General features: G+C 66.4%; 3 protein-coding genes and 1 non-coding gene across 7 annotated transcripts in view; 1 reads left to right on the forward strand and 3 right to left on the reverse strand.

Moving 5' to 3' along the window:
- IDH3B (isocitrate dehydrogenase (NAD(+)) 3 non-catalytic subunit beta) overlaps positions 1 to 2485 on the forward strand; it is a 9646-nt gene extending 7161 nt beyond the window's left edge. The window contains exons 9-12 of one of the 2 annotated variants that reach the window (XM_061441079.1): positions 61 to 207; positions 284 to 378; positions 549 to 609; positions 2319 to 2485. In XM_061441079.1, the coding sequence (XP_061297063.1) occupies positions 61 to 207; positions 284 to 378; positions 549 to 609; positions 2319 to 2396 (381 nt within the window). In that variant the 3' untranslated portion in view covers positions 2397 to 2485. Of the gene's footprint in view, positions 1 to 60; positions 208 to 283; positions 379 to 548; positions 610 to 1292; positions 1448 to 2318 lie in introns of those variants that run through there. The other variant, XM_061441078.1, reaches the window with a different exon arrangement.
- Positions 2486 to 2799: 314 nt separating this feature from the next.
- Positions 2800 to 7836, reverse strand: NOP56 (NOP56 ribonucleoprotein). Its single transcript, XM_061441052.1, has 12 exons — positions 7807 to 7836; positions 7595 to 7684; positions 7134 to 7248; positions 6891 to 7052; positions 6610 to 6808; positions 4556 to 4743; positions 4311 to 4462; positions 4018 to 4118; positions 3678 to 3826; positions 3424 to 3545; positions 3111 to 3251; positions 2800 to 3022 (listed from the first exon to the last, which is right to left on the reverse strand). Exons 1-12 carry the CDS (start codon positions 7807 to 7809, stop codon positions 2816 to 2818), a joined length of 1629 nt encoding a protein of 542 aa, XP_061297036.1. The 5' UTR covers positions 7810 to 7836; the 3' UTR covers positions 2800 to 2815.
- On the reverse strand, positions 3318 to 3385 carry LOC133262148 (small nucleolar RNA SNORD57). The gene has a single exon (XR_009741221.1). It is a non-coding gene; the product is annotated as a small nucleolar RNA SNORD57 (small nucleolar RNA).
- A 463-nt stretch (positions 7837 to 8299) lies between the features above and the next one.
- DCTN1 (dynactin subunit 1) overlaps positions 8300 to 18273 on the reverse strand; it is a 41870-nt gene continuing 31896 nt past the window's right edge. For 2 of the 3 annotated variants that reach the window (XM_061441076.1, XM_061441074.1), the window contains exons 12-29: positions 17552 to 17668; positions 16923 to 17075; positions 16300 to 16460; positions 15593 to 15761; positions 15285 to 15353; positions 14554 to 14616; positions 14333 to 14482; positions 13528 to 13689; positions 13164 to 13295; positions 12911 to 13039; positions 12653 to 12795; positions 11881 to 12047; positions 11340 to 11354; positions 10832 to 10965; positions 10121 to 10310; positions 9686 to 9762; positions 8566 to 8655; positions 8300 to 8461 (exon numbers count right to left, since the gene is read on the reverse strand). In XM_061441076.1, the coding sequence (XP_061297060.1) occupies positions 8324 to 8461; positions 8566 to 8655; positions 9686 to 9762; positions 10121 to 10310; positions 10832 to 10965; positions 11340 to 11354; positions 11881 to 12047; positions 12653 to 12795; positions 12911 to 13039; positions 13164 to 13295; positions 13528 to 13689; positions 14333 to 14482; positions 14554 to 14616; positions 15285 to 15353; positions 15593 to 15761; positions 16300 to 16460; positions 16923 to 17075; positions 17552 to 17668 (2259 nt within the window). In that variant the 3' untranslated portion in view covers positions 8300 to 8323. The remainder of the gene's footprint in view (positions 8462 to 8565; positions 8656 to 9685; positions 9763 to 10120; positions 10311 to 10831; positions 10966 to 11339; positions 11355 to 11880; positions 12048 to 12652; positions 12796 to 12910; positions 13040 to 13163; positions 13296 to 13527; positions 13690 to 14332; positions 14483 to 14553; positions 14617 to 15284; positions 15354 to 15592; positions 15762 to 16299; positions 16461 to 16922; positions 17076 to 17551; positions 17669 to 18273) is intronic. The other variant, XM_061441075.1, reaches the window with a different exon arrangement.

Below are 18273 nucleotides of genomic sequence, written 5' to 3' on the forward strand. Positions count from 1 at the left end.
GCCCGGGCCCGTGCCCATCGCGCCCCGAGGGCTCCCCCCATGGCGCCGTTGCCCCCACAGCTGGTGCAGAACCCGTACCAGTTCGACGTCCTGGTCATGCCCAACCTCTACGGCAACATCGTGGACAACCTGGCTGCGGGGCTGGTGGGCGGCGCCGGCGTCGTGCCCGGCGAGAGCTACAGCGCCGAGTACGCCGTGTTCGAGATGGTGAGGCCGCGGCACCGGGGGCGCGAGGATGGGGGGGGGGTCAGGAGGGGTCCCTCACCGTGGCCTCCATCCGCAGGGCGCCCGGCACCCGTTCGCCCAGGCCGTGGGCAGGAACATCGCCAACCCCACGGCGATGCTGCTGTCGGCCACCAACATGCTGCGGCACCTCAAGTGCGTACGGGGGCGGCGGGGGGAGCAGTGGGGCAGCAGTGGGGCAGCAGTGGGGAAGCAGCGAGGCAGCAGTGGGGCAGCAGTGGGGCAGCAGCGAGGCAGCAGTGGGGGGCAGCGGGGCAGCAGTGGGGCAGCAGCGGGGCTCACCCCGGTTCTCCCCCTCTCCCCAGCCTGGAATTCCACTCCAACCTCATCTCGGACGCGGTGAAGAAGGTGATCAAAGGCGGCAAAGTGAGTGCTGGGCTCGGTGGGCGAGCGGCCACGGAGCGAGGCTGGAATCGCTCCAGCTCAGCCATCCGTGTGCCTGTGTCCATGTCACCATGTCCTTGTGTCCGTGTCCATGTCACCGTGTCCTTGTGTGCATATCCGTGTGCCCGTGTCCGTGTCCATGTCACCGTGTCCATATGTGCATATCCGTGTGCCCGTGTCTTTGTCCATGTCACCGTGTCCATGTCACCGTGTCCATGTGTGCATATCCGTGTGCCCGTGTCCTTGTCCATGTCACCGTGTCCATGTCACCGTGTCCATGTGTGCATATCCGTGTGCCCGTGTCCTTGTCCATGTCACCATGTCCTTGTGTCCATATCTGTGTCCATGCCACCGTGTCCTTGTGTCCATATCCGTGTGCCTGTGTCCATGTCCATGTCACTGTGTCCATATCCACATCCCCGTGTCCATGTCCTTGTGCCCGTGTCCATATCCCTGTGTCTGTATCCACGTCCCTGTGTCCGTGTCCTTGTGTCCATACCCACGTCCCCCTGTCCATGTCCCTGTGGCTTGGCTCTGGCGCAGGCAGGGCCAGGTGCTCAGAGGCAGCTGCTCCTCCCCTCTCCCCCGCCATTCCCCCCATTCACCGTCCCATTCCCCCATTCACCGTCCCATTCCCCGTCTCTCCCCTTCCTGTTGGATTCCAGGTTCGGACGCGGGACCTGGGCGGTTACTCCACAACTTCCGACTTCGTCAAGTCTGTGATTGACAGCCTGCACCCCCACTATGGTGCATAGGAGCGCCCCACTGCCCCCCATTGCCCCCCCCCGGGACCCACAGCAGCACCCCACAGCGCACAGCACATCCCTGTCCATGTCCTGCGCCCCGCAGCACATCCCGCACAGCTCCTGTGCCCCCCCCAGCAGGAGGGGGGCGGTGGTGGCAGCTTCCTTGTACTGTGGGGCTGCTGGGGTGAGGGGCAGCACCCCAGGGACCCCCCCCACACTCAAAGGGACCCCCCAAGGTCGCAGGGACCACCCAAGGGCCGCGGTTGCTGTGGGCGCCTCCCCCAGCAGCAGCTTCAGCACGAACTGGGACCAGGGGGCACAGAGCGAGGTCCCCCCCTTCCAGCACATTCCCATGGGAGCCGGGGGGAAGGGGCTGCCCTGTCCCCCCCCCAGCCCGCTCTGGGGTTAGCCTGGAAGCAGCCCCATGAGCTGCAGAGATTCCACTGTGGAGCCAAGGGGCAGGAGCCGGAGCTTGCCCCACATGGGGCAACGGGACCATGGTGGCTCAGCCCTGCACGTGTGTGTACATGTATGTACATGTGTATACATGTGTGTAACATGTTTGTGTGTGCAAGAGCATCCGGGCCGTGCGCTTGCTGCTGCGCTGTGCGCTCCTGTCTGCAAATAAAGGGTCCAAAGCTTCCCGCAGCTCTGCCTGTGGCTGCTGCTCCCCGAGGCCGGGCATGGTTGGGGGGCAGAAGTGGGGCTGGCAGCAGGCACAGGGGGTTCAGCACAGCTGCCAGCCCCTCACCGGGCCCTTGAGCCTGCTGGGGCTGTGAGAGCAGGGAAGAGCCCCCCCATCCACAACAGCCCCCTCTGGAGCAGGGGCTGAGGCCCCAGCGCCAGCACTCAGCCCCAGCTGGAGCCCCCGAAGCAGCTGCCATGGGGCCGGGTGCCCCTTCAGCTCCCTGCCCGCAGCCCCCTAACGCTGCCCTCTCCTTGCAGGTGCGCACAGCGGACATGGGGGGCTACGCCACGTCCCACGATTTCACCCAAGCCGTGATCGGGGCCCTGGAAGCGTAGGGGCTGCCCCCCCTCCTCATCCTCATCCTCCCGTGCCCACGTCCTCTGTTATTTATGGCTTCCCTCCAATAAACGTGGGCTCTGCAGCACCAGGGGTGGCCCCGTCCTTGCCCGGGGACGCTGGGGCTCTGTGGGGCCAGCACCGTCACCCCCCCCCCAGCCCCACGACACCACCACAGAGCATCACCAACCACGGCCGCGCTTTACTGAGGAGCTCCTGCCCCCCAGCCCGCAGTGGGGACAGGGCCGGGCCCCACACACAGCCCGGGCCCGCCCCACAACAGGGCCCGGAGGGGTCCATGCCACGTGCGGCCCCAGAGCACACGTGGGGCCAGGACACGGTAACGGCAGCCCCAGCTGCCCCACACCGACCTCCAGCCAGTCTCCAAGAGTCCAACCAAGCCCTGGGCCCAGCGGCCTCAGTCCTCCTCGTCCCGCGCCCCCTTCTTCTTCTTCTTCCTCTTCCTCTTCTCCTCCTCCTCAGGCTCAGTCTCGGCTGTCACTTTCCTCTTCTTCTTGGGCACAGCCTCGGCCTCCTCCTCCTCCTCCAGCCCGTTCTGCTCCGGCTCTGATTCTGCCTCCTCCTGCTTCTTCTTCCTCTTCTTCTTGGGCTCCGTGGAGTTCTCCTGCAGGAGCCATGGGGTCAGGAGGAGCCGGAGCTGTGTCCATCCCCATCCCCATCCCCATCCCCATCCCGTGCCCCCCTGCCCGCACCTCGGGCTCCGGCACCGAGTTCTCCTCCAGCTCCTCCCGTGCCGCCGCCGCCAGCGCCTCCAAGCGCCGCTTCTCCCGCTTCTTCTTCTTCTTCTCCCTCTTCTCCTGCTTCCTCTTCACCTCGGCCACCACCTCACCTGCCTGGGGAAGGGGGGGTCAGCCCCAGCCCAGCCCCGAGCCCCCAGCGCCGAGCCCGGCCCCACTGCCGGATCAGCCTCATTAAATCAGTCTTTTCCCTCCACGGGCGGTCAGGCCAAGGCTTCACATCACGCCCAGCAGCGGGGGCCCCACCGCAGCCTCCCCCCCCGCTCACCTCCACCACGGCCTCCTTCATCACGTCCAGGTTCTTGCGGGGGGGCTCCCCGGTCTCGTAGAAGGCCAAGCGCTCCTCGACCTGCTCCCGGAGCTTGTCCCCGAACACGCTGGTGGGGACCTCTGTGGGGACACGGAGAGGGGGGCTCAGCGCCGCCGCGCTCCGCTCAGCCCCAGAGCTGTCACCATCCACGGCGGTGGGATGCTGCTGACGAAAAACGCTGCCATCACGGCGGAGGCGGCGGCGGCCCCCACCTGAGAAGCAGTCGATGCGCGAGGCCAGCGTGCACTTGTTGGCCAGGTACCGCGAGATGCGGCCCTTGTTCTTGGCGGCCGCGCGCCCGATGAACGTCGAGTGGAAAATGAGCCCGTACTTGGGGGTGTTCCCGCGAGTCTTCAGTGCCCTGCAACCGGCGCAGCCGTCGGGGCAGCCCCACCGCCACCGGGACACACACACACACACACACACGGATGGACGCGGCCCCCATCACCCCCGGGGGTCGCTCAGACACCGGCACCGGTTGCTCAGCCGGGAGCGGGCCCCGTCACAGCCGGTGCCCGGCGGCGCCATCACCGCGACCGCCCGCAGCGGTACCTGAACAGCGCCTTCTCGGCGCCCAGGATCTGCACGGTGGAGGCCGGGTACTTGGCCAGGTTCGTGAGGCTGCCGGCGTGCGAGATGAGGCGGGCGCCCACCTGCGGCGGGGAGAGCGAGGACGGGGCTGGGGCTGCGGCGCCTCGGAGCCCGGAGCGGGACGGACGCAGCCCCGGGCCCGGATCAGCGGCTCAGGTGTCAGCAGCTCAGCTCAGGGGATTGACAGATGCACTCAGACATCACGTCCGAGGCCCCGGTCCCAGGGGGGCACGCGTGGGGGGGGTAACGCTCACCACCTCCCCGATGAGCGCCGAGAGGCTGGGAGCCACCTGGCTCATCTTGGAGCGCAGGTACTCCTGCAGCCCCCGGCGGTACTCGGACAGCGAGACGACGCGGCGGGAGAAGCTCTCGATGTTGATGAGGTCCAGGGGGGAGATGTCCATCCCTGCGGGGGGGACACGGGGAGGGGGGGGTCAGCGGGGCCAACGGGGGCACCGGAGCTCTCCCAACGAAGCGGAGCCATCACCCCCGTGCTCACCCATGGAGGAGCGCGAGGCGTCCAGGATGGCCTGGGCCTTGGCGCCGTCCATGACGATCTCCTCCAGCCCCTCCAGGCTCTCCTCGCTCAGCTCCCGCCGGTTCCCGATGAACTTGGCCACCCGGCAGTACAGGGAGTTCTCGGGAACGATCTTGATGAGCTCCGGGAAGTGGTACCCGTACCACTCACTGCAGGGACGGTGACAGGGACGGTTACGGACACAGGCACAGGATGGGGGCGGTTATGGGTACAGGGACAGGATGGGGACAGTTATGGATACAGGGACAGGATGGTGACGGTTATGGATACAGGGACAGGATGGTGACGGTTATGGATACAGGGACAGGATGGGGACAGTTATGGATACAGGGACAGGATGGGGATGGTTATGGATACAGGGACAGGATGGGGACAGTTATGGATACAGGGACAGGATGGTGACGGTTATGGATACAGGGACAGGATGGGGATGGTTATGGATACAGAGACAGGATGGTGACGGTTATGGATACAGGGACAGGATGGGGACAGTTATGGATACAGGGACAGGATGGTGACGGTTATGGATACAGGGACAGGATGGGGACAGTTATGGATACAGGGACAGGATGGTGACGGTTATGGATACAGGGACAGGATGGGGACAGTTATGGATACAGGGACAGGATGGGGACAGTTATGGATACAGAGACAGGACACGGATGGTTATGGATACAGGGACAGGATGGGGATGGTTATGGATACAGGCACAGGATGGGGATGGTTATGGATACAGGGACAGGATGGGGACAGTTATGGATACAGGGACAGGATGGGGGCAGTTATGGGTACAGGGACAGGATGGGGACAGTTATGGATACAGGGACAGGATGGGGACAGTTATGGATACAGGGACAGGATGGGGACAGTTATGGATACAGGGATGGTTATGGATACAGGGACAGGATAAGGATGGGAACAGTTATGGGTACAGGGACAGGATGGGGATGGTTATGGATACAGGACAACAATGGGGACAGTTATGGATACAGGAACAGGATGGTGATGTGGACAGTTATGGATACAGGGACAGGACGGTAATGGGAACAGTTATGGATACAGGGACAGGATGGGGATGGTTACGGATACAGGACAGCAATGGTGACAGTTATGGATACAGGAACAGGATGGTGATGTGGACAGTTATGGATACAGGGACAGGACGGGGACAGTTATGGATACAGGGACAGGACGGTAATGGGAACAGTTATGGATACAGGGACAGGATGGGGATGGTTATGGATACAGGACAGCAATGGGGACAGTTATGGATACAGGGACAGGACGGTGATGGGGACAGTTATGGATACAGGGACAGGATGGGGATGGTTATGGATACAGGACAGCAATAGGGACAGTTATGGATACAGGGACAGGGTGGTTACGGGGACAGTTATAGATGCAGGGACAGGATGGTGATGGGGACAGTTATGGATACAGGGACAGGACAGGGATGGTTATGGATACAGGGACAGGATGAGGATGGGAACAGTTATGGGTACAGGGACAGGATGGGGATGGTTATGGATACAGGACAGCAATGGGGACAGTTATGGATACAGGAACAGGATGGTGATGTGGACAGTTATGGATACAGGGTCAGGACGGTGATGGGGACAGTTATGGATACAGGGACAGGATGGGGATGGTTATGGATACAGGACAGCAATGGGGACAGTTATGGATACAGGGACAGGATGGGGATGGGGACAGTTAGGGATACAGAGACAGGATGGTTATGGGGACAGTTATAGATGCAGGGTCAGGATGGTGATGGGGACAGTTATGGATACAGGGACAGGACAGTGATGGGGACAGTGTCAGTGCCAGCACCCAGCCCTGTGCCCCCCGTGTCCCCCCCCAGGCAGGCTCCAGCTGCAGCACCGCAGCCACAACCGGCTGCCTCAGGGTCAATGCTCTCCCTCCCCGTCCTGTACAGGCAGCCGGAGGGGCAGCGACCTGTGGTAAGCATGGGGAGAGGCACCCACAGCACCCACCCCAGGGGCCGGGCTCACCGCACGCGCATGGAGAAGGTGTTGATGTCCTTGTCGAGCTGGTCCAGCAGGCTGATGGACTGGATGATCATGTTGTCCACGCGGTTCACGTTGAACTTCACCTTGGCGCGGGAGTAGCTGTGCCCCAGCCCCAGCTGCGCCTTGGAGGCCGACTGGGCCGTGAGCCCCTTCACCAGCGCGTGGAAGTGCAGCCGGATCCCTGTGGAGATGGGGATGGGGGGGTAACTGACGGCCCCGTCGCCTCCCCCGGCCCCCGGTCGTTACCCCCCGGCCCCACGCACCGCGCAGCAGCTCGGCCACCACGCCGCCGGTCTGGCACTGGTAGCCCAGCTCCTCCAGGATGGCGGCCCCGAGCTTGGCGTCCGCCACCCCCAGCAGCGCCTTCTTCTTCTTGGCCGGCATCGAGGTCTCCAGCAGCAGGCGCAGGTCCTCGTGGAGCAGCCCTGGGGGGGACGGGGGGGGGTGAGCGGGGCCCGGCTCCCCCTGGTGTGCTGCGGGAGGGGCCCCCCCTCCCCGGTGCTCACCCTCGGACACCGCGTTCATGTTCTCCAGCGCGCTCTGCGCGGACTTGAACGGGGAGAAGGCGACGAGCTTGACCACGTTGTGGAACTTGCCCACGCTCTGCGTGCTCTCCTCCACCTGCGCGGCCCGGCCAGGGCCCGGTCAGAGCCCCGCGGGAACAGCGGCACCCCCGGGCACCGGGACGCGACCCCCGGGATTCCATCCCCGCAACCCCGGCCCCCCTCGGGCTGAGTCCCCCGGGACGGGCTCATCCCCGTTCCCCGGTACAGGATCAAGCCCCAGCCCCGTTCCCCGTTCCCGGATCCCCGCTCCCCGGTGCAGGACCAGGCCCCAGCCCTGCTCCCCGGTACCGGATCCTCGCTCCCCGGTACAGGACCAGGCCCCAGCCCCGCTCCCCAGTACCGGATCCCCGCTCCAGGCCCCGGCCCCATCCCCGCTCCCCGGCGCGGGCCCAGCCCGGTACCTGCGGCAGGAGGATGCTGATCTCCTCCACCTCCCTCACGGCGAACAGCGCGTACCCGGCCGCGTGCTCGAACAGGACGTGCAGCAGCACCTGCACGGGACCGGCCCCGATCACCGGCAGCCTCCGCGCCCCCCCCGGCCCAGCCCCGCTCCCCCCGGGCCCGGTCCCGGCCCGATGCGGGCGGATCCGCGCCCCCGCCCGCCGCCGCTCACCATCCTGCCTCCGCTGCCGCCGGCCGGAAGTGGCGGCCTCCACCACCGGAACCCCGCCTCACCCAATCGGCGCCCGCCCCTCCGCCCTCCACCAGCCAATCATTGCGGGCTATCCCCGCCGACACCACCTCCCAGCCAATCAAACACACGCGGGGCCGACCCCGCCTCCCTTTGCCTTCTCCACCAATCACGCCCGCGAAGCGCCGCTCCCTCCCGCCTCTTCCTACCCCGCGGCCAATGGGCGCCGCCCGCGCGGCTCCCGCGCTCCGGTCACCCCGCCCCCCCGGACGCACGTGGCGGTACCCGGTGCCCCCGTTCCGGTGTCCCCCCGCTCCCGTTGTCCCTTCCCCGGTGTTCCCCCCCCCCCCGTTCCCGGAGGCCGCGGCAGGTCCAGGGCAGCTTTATTGGAGACCGGGGCTGGGGGGGGGGTGTCCGGGGGCTCCGGTGCAAAGCGGGGGGGGGGGGGGGGGTGTCCGCAGTGTCCGCAGGGAGCGGGGGTTCCGGTCCCGGTCCCGGTTCAGGAGCCGAGGTGGCTGCGCAGCTCCCGCAGCAGCTCCGGGGTGAGCAGCAGGCGGTGCGCGCGGCCCTGCCCCGCCGGGCCCGGGAAGGTCACTTTGCCGTAGTAGGCGAGGCCCTGCTCCTGCTCCTGCTTGGCCTGCGGGGCAGAGCAGCGCTGGGGGGCCGGGGGGGCCTCACCTGCCCCCCTGTACCCCGGACCCCCCCTTCCACCCCCGTGTGGGGCCGGGGGCTGGAGCTCACCTTGAGGAAGGCCGGGGTCGGGAAGAGGCCGAAGCTGCTCTGGGCGCTGGCCCCCGGCTGCTGCTGCACCACCTCCCGCAGGGTGTCAGCCTGCGGCACGGCAGCGTCAGCACCGGGCTGCCCCCCCCCGGCTCCTGCGCTGCACACGGGATGCCTGCCCCATAGGGACCCTCACCTGACCCATAGGGACCCCCATCTGCCCCATAGGGACCCTCACCCGACCCATAGGGACCTTCACCTGCCCCATAGGGACCCCCATCTGACCCATAGGGACCTTCACCTGCCCCATAGGGACCCTCACCTGACCCATAGGGACCCTCACCTGACCCATAGGGACCCCCATCTGACCCATAGGGACCTTCACCTGCCCCATAGGGACCCTCACCTGACCCATAGGGACCCTCACCTGACCCATAGGGACCCTCACCCGACCCATAGGGACCTTCACCTGCCCCATAGGGACCTCCATCTGACCCATAGGGACCTTCACCTGCCCCATAGGGACCCTCACCTGACCCATAGGGACCCCCATCTGACCCATAGGGACCCTCACCCGACCCATAGGGACCCCCATCTGACCCATAGGGACCCTCACCTGACCCATAGGGACCCTCACCCGACCCATAGGGACCCTCACCTGACCCATAGGGACCCCCATCTGCCCCATAGGGACCTTCACCTGCCCCATAGGGACCCTCACCTGACCCATAGGGACCCCCATCTGCCCCATAGGGACCTTCACCTGCCCCATAGGGACCCCCATCTGACCCATAGGGACCTTCACCTGCCCCATAGGGACCCTCACCTGACCCATAGGGACCCCCATCTGACCCATAGGGACCCTCACCCGACCCATAGGGACCTTCACCTGCCCCATAGGGACCCTCACCTGACCCATAGGGACCCCCACCTGACCCATAGAGATCCTCACCTGACCCATAGAGACCCTCACCCAACCCCCAGAGACCCTCATCTAACCCATGGATACCAACATCTGACCCACAAAGACCCTCACCCGACGCATGAGTCCCTCAGCTCACCCATAAAGCACCTCACCTGACCCCCAGAGCCCCCATGCACCCCACAGAGCCCCATCCTGCGCCCCCCCGCCCCTCCTCACCTTGAGGCTGTCGATGGCGTTGCTGAGGGCGCAGAGCCGGGCCGTGTGCTCCAGCAGCCGCGCCGCCGAGCTCCGCGCTGCGGGACCGGGTGTGAGCGGGGCCGGGGCAGCCCCGAGGGGAGGGAGCTGCCTCCTGCCCGGAGCTCCGGTCCAGCCACGCACCGGCACCGGCACCGGTGCCTGGCACCAGGGGAGGGCTTTGGGGCCTCCCGGCAGGGCTGAGCCTGAGCCACAGTGGCCCCAGGGAGCAGCTTCAGCCCCCCACGTGTAACCTGGTGCCCAGAGCCCCGGGGACGGGTGCCTCATGGGGACACCGGGATCTCGGTGCCGCAGGGGGGAGCCAGGTCAGCGGGGAGCACCCCGGGATCAGGGAATGGTTTGGGTTGGAAGGGCCCCAAAGCTCAGCCGGTTCCGACCGCGCAGCCCCGGACCTACCGGACTTGGCCTGCTTCACGTCCACCACCTTGGCGTTGGCGCTCATCTGGTAGAGGGTCTCCAGGAGCTGGCTGCTCTGGCGGTAGAGCTGCTGCGTGGCCAGGCCCTCCCCCTGCTTGCTCCTGGCCACAGACACCTTGGGCACCTGCAGCGGCGGCAGGCTGGCCAGCTCCATCCGCATCCGCATGCCCTGCCAGCCGAGGAGGAACGGCGTTAGGGCAGGCGGTAACGGGAGGAACCTGGCATCTTAAACACGCTGCATCCCATGCACACTACATCCCACATGGACTGCATCCCACATGGACCACATCCCATCCACATTGCATCCCTCATGGACTATATCCCATGCACACTGCATCCCTCATGGACCACATCCCATGCACAATGCATCCCGCATGGACTGCATCCTACATGGACCACACCCCATACACACTGCATCCCATGCACAGTGCATTCCTCATGGACCATATCCCATGCACGCTGCATCCCATACACACTGCATCCCTCATGGACCACATCCCCTGCACACTGCATCCCGCATGGACTGCATCCTACACAGACCACATCCCCTACACACTGCATCCCATGCACAGTGCATCTCTCACGGACCACATCCCCTGCACACTGCAGCCCACAGGACGTTCCTCCCCAGCCTCCTGGACCCGCTGCAGCTGGAGCCCAGGGCCGGCCCCAGGACCAGGCTCTCCTCACCTTGAGCTGGTTGTTCTCGTTCTTGAGGTGCTTGATGGAAAGCTGCAGAGCATCGATTTGCTGGAGGAGAAGGGGCGAATCCTTCACCTGGACAGGTCCTGAGCCACCTCCTGGCACCTGCCCGGCACCGGCACCTACGGATGGACACAGCAGCACCAGCGTCAGCCACCACCACCATGGATGCCACGATGGGTCAGGATGCTGCGGTGGTGCTGGGATGGCTGTGGTGGTTCTGAGCATGCTGTGGTCGTGCTGGGATGTCTACGGTGGTGCTGGGCAAAGGGACAACCTCTGCCCACGTGTGCCCCATGGGAAGAGCTGGGGCTGCGCCAGGCTCTGGGCCCCATCACTGCCAGGGCTCCTGGAGCTGTTTGGGAATGCTCTGAGCAGGCGCCGGAGCCATCCCCTGCTCATCCCAGCCCCACGCTGGGTGACCCGGGATGCAGTTCCCCCCCCCGGCATGCACGGGGCTGGGAGCATGCGGGAGCACCCGTGGAGCAGCCCCTACCTCGCTGCGGCTCCTCTGCAGCAGGGACGGGAGCAGCGGGGGACAAGGAGAACCGGAGTCAAAGCCAAGTCAAGGCCAAGGGAGCTCTGCTCCTCCCCACCGTGTCCCTGAGCCCGGCGGCAGCACCGGGCCTCACGGCCCAGCCCGTGCGGGGCTGCAGGCAAGCCCAGGCAAGACACACGCACCCATGGGTGCCCCAGGGCAGCCCGCAGCGGCCACCTCCTGCTGAGCTGCTCCTTCCGCGCATCCCCATGCAGGGATGCAGCAATGAGGACCCAGAGAGGCACCGGAGGCCCCGTGTGCCCTGGGCTGGCTCCGTGGAGGTGCCACCACTGCCCTGCCCATGCAGGGATGGATCTGGATCTGCTTGGACACCGCTGCGGGATCTCCACGCTCCCAGGCCCTGCAGCCCGAGGCCCTCCTGCCCTCTCCATCCCCTCTAAGCCGTGCCCGGCTCCTGGATCCATTCCAGGCTGCAAATCCCCCCCCTGCCCCAGGAGCTGCAGAAGCATCCAAGTGCTCCGGGATGCTGGGACCCCACCTCCGGCAATGCCGGACACGATGGAGGCGACGCCGGAGGCCGGGGCACCGCGCAGGCCCTCGATGGTCCTCTTGGACTGGTTGTTCAAGCGCTGCTTCAGCTCCACCTTCTCCGACTCCAGCTGGTCAATGTCGGCCTGCAGAGCGTCCATGGTCTCCTCGAACTCCCTGGGGAGAGCACACGGGGACATGGGAACGGCCGGGGATGCTCCTGCCAAGGGCTCCTGCCTTTGACCACTTGAACACTGCCAGGGATGGGGCAGCCACAGCTTCTCTGGGCACCCTGTGCCAGCGCCTCAGCACCCTCCCAGGGAAGAGCTTCTGCCTAAGAGCTCAGCTCAGTCTCCCCTCGGGCAGCTTAAAGCCATTCCCCTTGGCCTGTCCCTACATCCCTTGTCCCAAGCCCCTCTCCAGCTTTCCTGCAGCCCCTTCAGGCACTGGAGCTGCTCTCAGGTCTCCCCTTCAGGAGCCGCCTCTCCTCCAGGCTGCCCCAGCCCAGCTCTCTCAGCCTGGCTCACAGCAGAGCTGCTCCAGCCCTCGCAGCATCCCCATGGCCTCTCTCCAGCAGCTCCACGTCCCTCTGGTGCTGCTGCCCCAGAGCTGGGGGCCTGAACAGGAGCTTTCCCAGGCCCCTCGTGCTCTGCCCTGCACCATGATCACTGGTGCTGAGCGTGCCGCTTCCTCTGGGGATCCTCCTCCCACATCCCCAGACCCCCCAAGCCCTCCTGCCCGCTCCTCCCCACGGCCCCTCCCCGTGCCCCCCCCCCCCTCACTTCTCTTTCTTCTTGAGCAGGGTCTGGGTCTCATCCAGCTTGGTCTGGATCTTCTCCACGCGGTCATCGGCGTCCTTGGAGGCGCTGTCCAGCTTCTTCTCCAGCAGGCTGAGCCGCACGTTGGCCTCGCTGAGCTCCTCGCCCTGGGACAACGGGGGGGGCAATGGGGGGGCTAAGGATGCGCGGGGGAGCCTGGCCACGGGCACAGGGCCCCTGCAGCAGGCACCGGCTCCCAGCCGCGCTGCAGGAGGAGCTCACCTTGATCTTGAGGGACTTCTTCAGCTCCTTGATGACCGTCTCCCTGTCCTCCAGCTTCAGCCCCAGCCCCTCGGCGTCGGTGATCTCGGCGCGGAGCGCTGCCGCCCGCAGCTCGGCGGGGGGGGTGGCCTGCGAGGGGCAGCACGGGGCAGCGTCGGCATCGCGGCGCCTGCACGGAGCCGCACGGCAGCGGGGGACCCGCGGGCACTGCAGCGCGGGCCCGGCGCTCCTCGGGGGCACAGCTGAAGCCCACCTTGGTCTGGGGCCTGTCGGCGTCGTACTCGCCCTCCTGCATGGCCGTGGCCATCTTGTTCATGGTGGCGATGAGGATGCTGCAGGACTGGCGCAGGCACTCGTAGGGGTTGATGCCCTGGGCGCCGTAGATCTGCGAGAGGCAGGAGGTGATGGGGGCCCCGCTGCAGCCCCCTCCTGGCACCCGCAGCCCCGAGAGCTGCAGCGCTCTGGGAGCACAGGATGGAGCCGGGAGCACAAAGCTCCTTGCCAGCCCCTGCCCGCATCCCCAGCTCCCCACAGCTCTGCCCCCGAGCTGGAGGGTGATGGGTCCTTGCTTCCCCCGCACCCATAGGGAGCAGGGGGCGTGGGGAAGGCTCCCCCACCTGCTCGCTCGCTTTGAAGGCCAGGTCCTCGAGCCGCAGCGCCGGCAGCCCCTCGTTCTCGGCCAGCGGCGCCAGGAGCTGCGCGCCGGCGGCTGCCACCTCCTGCAGCACGGCCACCACCCACGTGAGGTGCTTGCGGCACTCGAGCAGCGTGTCCGAGACCTGCGCGGCACGGCCGGGGTTGGAGCGGGGCGAGGAGGAGCTCCCCAGGACCCGGGCCTGGACCCCCCCTGTGCTGGGAGCACCCCGGAGCGGGAGCAGCAGCGCCGGGAGGGGATCCTGCCCCTCTGCTGTGGGGTGGGGAGAGCTGAGAGCGGCTCCAGGGGCTGAGGGGGGTACAGGGAACGTGGAGAGGGGCTGGGGACAAGGGAGGCAGGGATGGGATGAGGGCTTCCGGCTGGAAGAGGGAAGAGCTGGGTGGGATACAGGGAAGTTCTTCCCTGTGAGGGCGGTGGGACACGGGAAGGGGTTGAAGCCGTGGCTGCCCCATCCCTGGCAGTGCTCAAGGCCAGGCTGGACACAGGGCTTGGAGCAAACTGCTCCAGTGGAAGGGGTCCCTGCCCGTGGCAGGGGATGGGGCTGGATGGGATTCAAGCTCCCAACCCATTCCCTGATTCCTTGACTCCACAAAGGGACGCTCCAGCAGAAGCAGCCGAGCGCTGGACAAGGGAAGGCCACAACGTCCCCGTCTCCATCCCAAGCAGGAGCCCAAAGACCCCCCCCAGCCCCTGAGCTCTCCCCTTCACCCGCAGGGCAGCGCCCACCCCACCCCACACCGTGCCATGCTGCACCGGGCCCCGCTCACCGCCGGCCCGAAGCCCAGCGCCGCGGGGATGCCGGGGGCCTCGGTGCCGGGCATGCGGCGCCGGATCTTCTTGCAGAACTGGCGCACGTCGCTGCAGGAGGTCTCCAGGTCCTTGAGCAGGATGGCGAGGTCGGAGGCCTCCTGCCCGCCCTGCGCACACGAGGGGGCTCAGCACCCGCCGCGCGCTCAGGACCCCGCGGGACGCCCCGGCCCCGCTGTACCTGCAGGAAGGCGCGCAGGCGGCACAGCTCCACACCCATGCAGTCCAGGGCGCTCTGTGTGAACTGAGAGCGGAGCAGCAGCCTCAGCCCCGGCGCAGCACGGCCACGCGGGCATTATGGGATGGAGCCTCCATAGACCTTAGTGCTGACTGCCCCGTCCCTGGCAGGGCTCGGGGCCGGGCTGGACGGGACTTGGGTGACACGCTCTATAGGGTGAGGCGTCCCTGCCTGGGGCAAGGGCTGGGACTGGATGATCCCAGCGCAGCCCTTCCGTGACTCCACAGCCCCAGGGCTTACAGGAGCAGCAGAGCAGGCACCAGGCAGGTTCTGGGCTGCTCCAGGGGACACGGGTACTCCCCATAGGAGCTCAGGGCACTACAACACTCCCTACAGGCACCGGGTTCTCCGTGCTCTCCTGCTGCTCTTCTCTCTCTGTGAGACATCTATAGGGCACATGGTCCTGCCTGCCCTGGGAGCCCTCATCCCCTCTGAGCCACCCCTGGGTGCTGGCAAAGGGCCTGTGATGGGAGAGGGGGAGCGGATGCACTTCACCTCTCGAGGGGGCAGAAAGGGCAACGCCAGGTTGGACACAGGGGCTTGGAGCAAGCGGCTCCAGTGGAAGGGGCTGGAGCTGGATGGGGTTAAGGTCACTTCCCACCCAAACCACTCTGGGATCTGATGGCTCCATGAAAACCCGCCCCAAGGACGGAGCCAGGTTTTGCCCCCTTCACCTTGATGTGGTCAGCCAGCTGCATGGTGCAGTCCTCAGCCTGGTCAGACAAGTGGATGCTGTAGAGATGCTGTGGAGAGACAGCAGAGGTGAGCACCCTCCAATGCTTCCACGCACACAAACAACCCCCCGGGGAGACCCCAAAGCCCCAAACGCAGAGGGTTTGGCCTCAGTTTTAACCGGGAGTGAACTCCCCTGCATCCAAGGGCTCCACTTCCAACCACAGCACGCCCCAGCGGGGCTGCACCAGCTCCTGACCCTGCAGGACCCCCCCAGCCCGGCCACGGGCACTCAGCCCCATGGCCCCACCTGGTAGTACTTGATGGCCTTGGTGAGCGGCTCCACGTTGACGGTCTCATCCAGCTGGTCCTTGTGCAGCAGGTCGATGAGGAAGTCCAGCGAGCGCTCGTGGACGCTCATCTCGGGGTACAGGGTCCCCACCTTCTTGTACACCTCCACAGTGCACTTGTTGAGGGCCCTGCGGGGCAATGGGATGCGTTGGCTCTGCTGGGGGTGGGGGGAAAGGGCCAGGGGTGGAAGTGGGGGCTCGGGGACCAGAGGTGCCGCGGTGTTAAGGAAGGGGTTATAGGGCGGAGCGGAGCTGCAGGGATGGGCTCCACCAGGGGCCCCAGGCAGCGCCGCCTGCCCTGAGCACGCGCTAGGAGGAGCAATGGGGGGTGGAATGGAGGCACCGGGGCCAGGATCTCGTGTGCTCCCTGCGGGGATGGGGAACCACACGGCCCGGGGGGAAACAGGAGCCGTCCGCTGCTGAGGCAGAGCCAGCGCGCCCGGCTGAACCCTGAGCCTTAGAGCTGAGCCCAGCGAGAGGCTGGGGAGCGGCTCCCGGCAGGATGGAGCCAAGGAAAGCACCAAAGCTCCGGCGAGGAACGAGCAGCAGGCGCTGGAGAACCGGATCCCGGCGCGGGGCGGGGGGAACCGAAGAGGGATTGAGCCCATCCCTAAGCACCCAACGGGATCCCTCCGCTGCCCCCGGGGACGCCTCCCGGGGTACTCACTGCTCGTAGCGGTGCAGCGTGGCCTGCAGCAGGCTCAGCGAGTACACGAGCCCCGCGGCGAAGCTCAGCTGCTCCCCTGCAGCCCCGCGCAGCCCCGCGCGCTCCGCGCAGCTCTCGCTCAGCTCGAAGCGCTCCTGCGCCTGTTTGCTGATGAGCTCCGCCTGCGGGGGGGGACGGGGACCCACGGTCACATCCTGCCCCCGCTGCCCCTGGGATGGGGTGAGGGGACCCTAAAGCTCCTCCAGCCCCTGCCACGGGCAGGGACCCCTTCCACTGGAGCAGCTTGCTCCAAGCCCTGTGTCCAACCTGGCCTTGAGCACTGCCAGGGATGGGGCAGCCACAGCTTCTCTGGGCACCCTGGGCCAGCGCCTCAGCACCCTCCCGGGGAAGAGCTTCTGCCTAAGAGCTCATCCCAGTCTCCCTCCCCTCTGGCAGGTTCAAGCCATTCCCCTACAGGCCCTTGGCCAATTTGGAAGTCCTCAAAGAAGGAAGCATCCCAAATCCCGGATGCGAGCGGCACAGCAAGGGCAGAGGCATCCCCCGGAGCCACCAGCTCCCGGTTAACCCCGGCTCGGTGATGATCCCCCCCCAGCCCCACGCAAGGCCCCGAGGCCCGGCCCCACCTTGCAGATGAGGCGCGGGATGAGCAGCAGCACCAGGACGCAGTCGTGGTCGCCGCCATGGCGCAGGAAGCTGTCGGGCATGAAGGAGGTGAGCAGGGAGACGTGGCGGTTGGCCTGCTGCACCTCCATCTGCCGCAGCTCCATCTCGATGGCCTGGGGGGGACGGGACAGCGTCGGGAAGGCTCAGCCTGGAGCAGGGGAGGCTCCAGGAGACCTCAGAGCAGCCCCAGCGGCCACAGGAAACCCGGAGAGGGGCACCCTGACACCCAGTGGTGCCCTGGGCAGGTGCCCAGCCCCAGGCACGGCAGGAGCCTGGTCCCACCGCCGCAGCAGCAGCAGCACCGGAAGGCTCTGGAAGCAGAGCTGCTTTTCCTCCTGCTCCAAGAGCCCTGCCCTGCACAGCTCCGCTGCCCACTGCTGAGCCCACGGGTCCCATCCATTGCGCCCCACGCTCCTCCCAGCAGCCACCCAGCTCCTCCTCGCTGGCACGAGCCCCACGGGCGAGCACCACGAGGGAACACCCGGAGCCTGGTGCCCGGACGCTGCTGCCGGTGTTGGGGGGGCCAGGAGCACCCCAGGAGCTCCCCAGGAGCACCCCAGGAGCTCCCCAGGAGCCGGGGCTGCCCTACCTTGGCGTGAGCCTTTGTCTCTGCAAACTTGATCTTGAAGTCGAACATCTCGGGTGGAGGCTGCTGCTGCTTCTCGGCAGAGGCTTCCTGCTGGCTCATGAGCTCCCGGTTCACGTCCTGGCACGGGGAGAAGGGAGATGAGGCGCGGGCAGCAGCACGGAGCAGGCACAGCCCCACAGCCCCTGCAGGGCTGGAGCAGCTCTGCTCTGAGCCAGGCTGAGAGAGCTGGGCTGGGGCAGCCTGGACAAGAGAAGGCTCCTGAAGGGGAGACCTGAGAGCAGCTCCAGTGCCTGAAGGGGCTGCAGGAAAGCTGGAGAGGGGCTTGGGACAAGGGATGCAGGGATGGGATGAGGGCTTCCAGCTGGAAGAGGGAAGAGTTGGATGGGATACAGGGAAGTTCTTCCCTATGAGGACGTTGGGACATGGGAATGGGTTGAATGGAGAAGCTGTGGCTGCCCCATCCCTGGCAGTGCTCAAGGCCAGGTTGGACACAGGGGCTTGGAGCAAGCTGCTCCAGTGGAAGGGGTCCCTGCCTGTGGAAGCGGTTGGGGCTGGAGGAGCTTTAAGGTCCCTTCAACCCAAACCCTTCCATGATTCCCTGACTCTCCATCCCCAGCCGAGCTCCCCACAGCCCCTTCCTCAGGCGGGGCCGGGTGCAGCACTGGGCGCTCACCGCGCGCCGCACGCAGCGGTGGGTGCAGGTGAGGAAAGGGAACACGGGA

Source organism: Pezoporus flaviventris, unplaced genomic scaffold (assembly GCF_033815535.1).
Source record: "Pezoporus flaviventris isolate CSIRO_AGI_PZ_B2104156 unplaced genomic scaffold, CSIRO_AGI_Pfla_v1 ptg000188l, whole genome shotgun sequence".
Lineage (NCBI taxonomy): Eukaryota > Metazoa > Chordata > Aves > Psittaciformes > Psittacidae > Pezoporus > Pezoporus flaviventris.

What these genes read in the sequence shown, in the direction of transcription:
- NOP56 (XM_061441052.1), bottom strand. An exon ending in TCAGCATCCTCCTGCCGCAG is followed by an intron (nt 7,249 to 7,594) that starts GTACCGGGCTGG and finishes CGGGCCGCGCAG; the next exon opens with GTGGAGGAGAGCACGCAGAG. An exon ending in GGTGGCCGAGCTGCTGCGCG is followed by an intron (nt 6,809 to 6,890) that starts GTGCGTGGGGCC and finishes CCATCTCCACAG; the next exon opens with GGATCCGGCTGCACTTCCAC.